The 6,254-nt window shown below is 28.9% G+C and overlaps 1 protein-coding gene across 1 annotated transcript; it reads left to right on the top strand.

Moving 5' to 3' along the window:
- Nucleotides 1–1,987: 1,987 nt before the first annotated feature.
- LOC127126581 (cyclic dof factor 2) lies at nt 1,988–4,169 on the top strand. Its single transcript, XM_051055530.1, has 3 exons — nt 1,988–2,129; nt 2,287–2,447; nt 2,866–4,169. The coding sequence occupies exons 2-3, from the start codon at nt 2,340–2,342 to the stop codon at nt 4,042–4,044; spliced, it is 1,287 nt and encodes a 428-aa protein (XP_050911487.1). The 5' UTR covers nt 1,988–2,129; nt 2,287–2,339; the 3' UTR covers nt 4,045–4,169.
- Nucleotides 4,170–6,254: the final 2,085 nt, after the last annotated feature.

The following is a 6,254-nucleotide window of genomic DNA, read 5'->3' as shown; positions in this document are numbered from 1 at the left end:
AGACATTATAAAAATTAAATTACCTCTAATACATAAAGAAAAGAAAGTAGTCAATGTGACAAAAGTATATTGATATTTATTTTCTTTTTTTGTGTGTTAAATTTTTCCTAATTTTCTTTTTTAGAGTTCTATTTTTCCTTCTCTTTTTAATTTCATTATTCGCCAAAAGGATGTTGTAAGTGTTCACAAAGATAGTTTTTCTGCAAATTAAATAACATAACAATAATTATATTGTTTAAACACACTAAAAAACACAATTACAATTTATGCATGTATCAATATAAAACAAAAACTTCTAGATCTCTGCTATTAAACCACATGGAACAAATATCATGTACGCAAGATATTTCAAATAAAGCCATGAAGAACAAAAAAAGGCAAGAAATCTCCGTTTGTTAGATGAACTCCATGAAGAGCAAGAAAAAGGCAAGAAGAAAGGCCTATGATGAGGCAAAACTAAAAGAATGAAGAAACTTATATGAGGACAAATAACTTGTAAGATTTGTGGTAATTTTAGATACAATAAGAGAACATGTATATGAAAGACATCAACCGATTGGATGATACCAAAGAGAGAAAATAAGGTTGTTAATTTATTTTATTTGTTTGTCATGTGAAATGATAATTTTTATAGTTATTGTTAATAATTGTTATAATTGTGATAATTTTTTTTTATGTTGACCGTTGAGTTAGTTCAACACAAAGAGAAAGAAATAAAAAAAACCAACATGTAGTGGACTCTCAAACTTCAACAAATAAATTTTAGTCATTATATTTATTCTTAAACTTTTTATTATTGATATGGCCATAAGATATATGTTATATTGCTATTGTCATAATTTTTTAGACTTTTTTATTATTATTTTTGGCCATTTGGCTTTTGTCAAACTTGGTAAAAAAATCTATTATTTTAATTAATTAGTGGTTTATTTTTGTTGTCAAAACAAGTTTCCGTTAGATATATGTTGAATGGAATATCTAAGATTTCCGTTTAACTAATTAAAAAGAAAAAAAAAATCTAAAAAAGAAAACTAGGGAAAAAAAGTAATAAGAGAAAGAAGAAAATAAAAATCATGACCAATGATCTTTTATCACATTAGTCTTTTCTGTTTTTTTCCACATCAGCGATGATCTAATTTTTTAATGTTACCTAAACAAAATTTAGTCTACATTTGAGAACTATTAAATGCAAATAGAGACAAATTTGAGAGGTTAAAATCTAACTAAAATTTCGTAGGCCACAATCAAATAATTGTAAAAATTGAGTACTAAAACTGCATTTAAACATAAATTATTATAAAATATACTATATAATATATTTAAAAGATGGATATACAAATTTGTGTTATAGAAACATAAATTAATTATATTTATTAAAAAAAAAGTATTAAAAAACAATAAAAAATTAACTCTATATATTATCAGAATTAATACATAATTTCAAAAAATATATTTTTTAATTTAATTATTAACTTGTATTCTAGTAACACAAATTACCATTACCCTTAAAATAATAAATTTAATGTGTACTATATGTCATAATACCATAATGCGATGTATCACATTAATACAAATATAAATTAATAATAATTTGCTAAATTAAAATTTTTAAAAAATAGTTTAAAATATATTGTAGTTTGACTCAATTTAAAAATATGTATTAAAATTCAGGGGATAAGATTGCATTTAGAAAAAAAGGACATTTAAACAAGTTTAAAAAATTAAATTTTATGCAATTTTTAAGTCTTTAAATCAATTTACAATTTGAATATAAGTCAAATTAAATATTAATAATTTTAGTCAAAGCATATTAAACTCTTATTTTAATTAATTTATTAGAAAACCTAAATGATATATATGGAAGGCATTTATATTCATGTTTAAGGACAAACAATCAAGAGAAAAGAGAACACTTTTGAATAAATAAATAAAATAGAAATAAAAAGGTAATCTTTTTAAAAGAAACACTTTATGATTGCAAAAGGAAAGAGAAGAATTAAAGAATACTTTTTTTTATCTACCTAAAAAAAAAGTAAATGAAAAAAAAATTACTAGTGTGTGTCTTTGATGCCTCACGTTCTTTATGCTTTTTGCAGGGTACCTTTTTCTTCAGAGGGTTTATAGTGCAAGTTTGAACTCTTTCTTTCTACCCTTTTAAAAGTTGTCTTGTTTTGTAACAAATTTTAGATACAAAATATATAAAAAACACTTTTTTTTTCTCTTTCTTTTTCACACTCACACGTTTGATTTTTACTCTGTTTATGTTCTGTTTTATGTTTGTTCAAGGCTCTTAGCTTAGCTTCAAACTTTGTAACTGCAACGACAACATCAAAATTCACATGAACATGTCTGAGACTGAGACAGAGAAGAATCATCCTGGTATTAAGCTGTTTGGATGGAAGATTCCGTTGCCGGAATGTCGAATTCCGGTTAACTCTCCACCAATGGTACATATATATAATAATATAATTCTTTTAATTTTCTTTTTTCGTGAATCATGGTTCTTTTATATGTTGTATATAAAAATGGGTTGATGTAAATTTTGGATTTTTATTTTGTTTATTTGTTTATGGAGTTGTTGAAATTTTTGGGTATGTTTTAGGTGATGCTAGTTCGTTATAGTGATGATTGATGAAATATAATTTTGAATTGATTTTTTGTTCTTAATTGTGAATTTGTCTTTTGAATTGATTCTAACTTGATTATACTGTTACAATTGATTTTATATGAACATGGATCACTTTAATTATAATCAATTTTATCAGAATCAATTTTGACACTGCAAATTGGATTTTGTCTAATCTTAGGTTATGTTTTCGGTTCTTATTCTGCTTAATTTATAAGTGATTGTTGTTTAAATTTTAGGATACTTGCAACAGTACAAAGAAAGCATTAGTGGAAATGCTTTCTGCGGAAAAAACCGAGCAACTATCCAATTCTTCGGATTCAATGGATAGTAAACAAGAGTCCGGAAATAATATGCAGGAAAAAGAGCCGATTGTAAACTCCAAGCCCGTCGAAGATGACACGGAGACGGGTGATGCGGATCAAGATAAAATGTTGAAGAAACCAGACAAGATTGTTCAGTGTCCGAGGTGCAAAAGTTGGGACACCAAGTTTTGTTATTTCAACAACTATAATGTGAACCAACCTCGGCATTTCTGTAAGAATTGCCAAAGGTATTGGACTGCTGGCGGAACGATGAGAAATGTTCCTATAGGTGCTGGGAGGCGGAAGAATAAGCATCTTGCCTCTCAGTACAGACAGATTATAGTAAACTCGGATGGAATTCCGGTCTCCAGGCAAGAAACTACGAGTTTATCCGGTCATCACCGTGCATCAACGGATAACGAAACTGTGTTGAAATTCGGTCCTGATAATCCTCTCTGCGAATCAATGCATTCGATGCTTAATGTTCGAGACCATAAAAGAAGTACTGATGCAGATTCTATTAGCAATGTGATTGTGCAACGAAGAGAGGAACCGATCTCATGTGGATCTTCGGTTACAAACATCGATACTCGAGGGAATGAGTTATCCAATCACAATGCATCGAATTGGTTGCAGTGCTATCCTGTTCCTCCGTGGGTATTACCGATGAATCCAGGTTGGAATAACGTCGCTTCCATGGCAGCAGTTCATCCAACATCGGCATCCATGTGCAACCCTTACAACGCTGCTGCTCCAACTGCAATGCAATGGTATCCGCCGCCGCCTTTGTTTGCAATTCCGGGAATTAGGCCACAAAACATACCTTTGCAACTTGTATCAGCCTCACACTTGAATGGTCCATCACTCTGCCTCTCGCCGCCTTCCTCCACAAGTAACAGCTGCTCGGGTAATGGCTCGCCAACCCTAGGCAAACACACTAGAGACACGGTTTTCGCAGATGAAGACAAATCAGACAAGTGTATTCCGGTTAGAAAAACGATTAGAATCGATGTCGCAAATGAGGTCCCGAGAAGTCCTACTCGGGTTAACGGAGAAGGCAAAAACAGTTTCTTGGAAGGCAACTCAACTCAGCAGCTACTCTCTCCGGAATGAATTATAAGTAAAAAGTGTTCAAGAAATCAAATATAGTAGTGAGAAAGCATAGAATAATCATTTTCTAGTTTCAAAATTTCCATTGATATTTTCATCTAAATAAACTAGTACATATTTCTGGTCTTTGTTTCTCTTGCAGATATTTTGTTATGAAAGTAGCTTTGTTTTGTGGCATCTATTGTAACATTTTATTTTAAATACTTCCATTTTATTGAGCTATGCTCTCTAAAAATGATGATTTTTTGGTTTTTGACACAATACAAATAATTGGCAGTGATCATTTCTAATGCAATAGTCCTCATTTTTTAGAGTGCAAATAGAAAAGTATAGGATGTTATTAATATCAAGAGTTCATTAGATTCAATTCTCCTAAACAGTCTGTCTTATTTGTCACTCCTATTTATATAAAAATAAAAAATGAGTTATTTAGATAAAAATCATTATTTCACTGCAAACTTAAATTATAACCAAATTAATATACATAAATTACTTTCACCAAGCACTCAGTCAAACATACTATTATTACTTTCATAGGATACAAATGCATGAGTTGTTATATTTTTTTATTTGGATTCCTTCAATTGGAATTAAAGGAAAGAGCAACACAAAAAGTGTTGAAAAACAATACTTTACATTTTTCTAAAAGTGATTTTCCATGAAAGCATTATCATGTACGGGAAAAAAAAAGTTGAGATTAGTAAGAAGTCTCTTTTAAGCTGGTTAAGTCATTATCCTTTTTCTTTAGGAAAAAACATTACCCTACTTACGTTTTCTTTATTTTTCTCTTGTCTAGCGACATGCAAGTCATAATTAGAAATTCTTTTAAGTGCAGTTCTAACAAGGCAAAGACTCATAGTCTTTTATTCTAAGTGCTTTTACTTTATCACTTTTTTCTAGCTTTTTTTGTTTGGTGCAATTAATCTTCGTTTTGTTAAGCAAAGTTTCTATGGGGGTTAAAAAGCCTTGTTTTGTGGCTCTACTTTTTATGATATAAAAGAACCTTTTACTAACCAATTAGGTGTAGGAATTTCTTTATAGGAACGTAAATGATAACTGGTGGAGTGTCTGCTTTTTTGACTCATGTTATAAGAATTGTATAAATGGCTCATTTGATAAAAAGGCTCTTTTACTTATTAAATAAAATAAAATTCAAATCTACATCAATTTTTGTGGGGTTTGAGTGTTAATTAGTACTTTACAAAGGAAATAAATGTTGAAAATATAAGATTAATATATCTAATATCTAAATTTTTATGAGAAATATATGGTGCATGTGATTTGAAAAAGATAGAACAGTAGATATTAATACATAACAATACAAAACATTTTCTTATATTTCACTATTGATACATTTGATGACACACTACACAAACAATTTTATAATACATATTATTTGATATATTTGTCCACTAGACAATTGTTATTAGATTAGATTTGATTTGATTGATAAATTTTTGTAGTTATTAGGTTAAGTAAGATGTTCTGATTTATTGCGAGACATTGTATTTTTATCTTTTTCGGAAGTGCATAACTTATCTGATGGAATATATTTTTGTAAATTCTTTTTTTTTTGGTTTGATTAGGGATTTTATTTAGAACAATTTTTATTTTTATTTAAAAAAATATTTCATTCTAAATCCTTTTGCTAAAGATATTGGAATTCTTATTTGTGAAAAATAAACATATAATTAGATTTAATTTCCTAAAGATTCAAAATTAGTTTTAATGAAGAAACATCATCCTGTGTTTTTCTGAAATCAGATGCTTTTATGTCAAAATCCTTCTTGGATTTTTTGTTGGGTGTTGTTGTTATTTAAGGAGTAGTTACATCTCGTTTGAAGACTAGACCTTAAAGACTTAATTTTGTCATTTTCTTATGGAGTCTTTTGTTTTGTGTTTGTAATACTCTAGTATAAGATATCTTTCATAAGTTAGAAGGATATAGTATTTGATTGTAACTATGATTTATCACGTCTCATATTTCTGTAATTGTATAAACATTTGGGAAAGTGTTTGAGTGAAAGTGAGAGGAGTCTTAGATTCAGGGTGAGTCTGGGTCAAAATTTACTAGTAGCATTAGGAAAAGGATACTGAATTAGGAGAGTTTGGATGAGATCATCGTGTACTATTGACTACTCATTAATGATTTTCCTTTTATTAGGCTGATGTCCTCCAGACATAAGTGACTTTGAATCAAACTGGGTTAACAA

Source organism: Lathyrus oleraceus, chromosome 3 (assembly GCF_024323335.1).
Source record: "Lathyrus oleraceus cultivar Zhongwan6 chromosome 3, CAAS_Psat_ZW6_1.0, whole genome shotgun sequence".
Taxonomy (NCBI): domain Eukaryota; kingdom Viridiplantae; phylum Streptophyta; class Magnoliopsida; order Fabales; family Fabaceae; genus Lathyrus; species Lathyrus oleraceus.
Note: the sequence above shows the minus strand (reverse complement) of the source record. Positions and strands in the feature narration are given on the sequence as shown.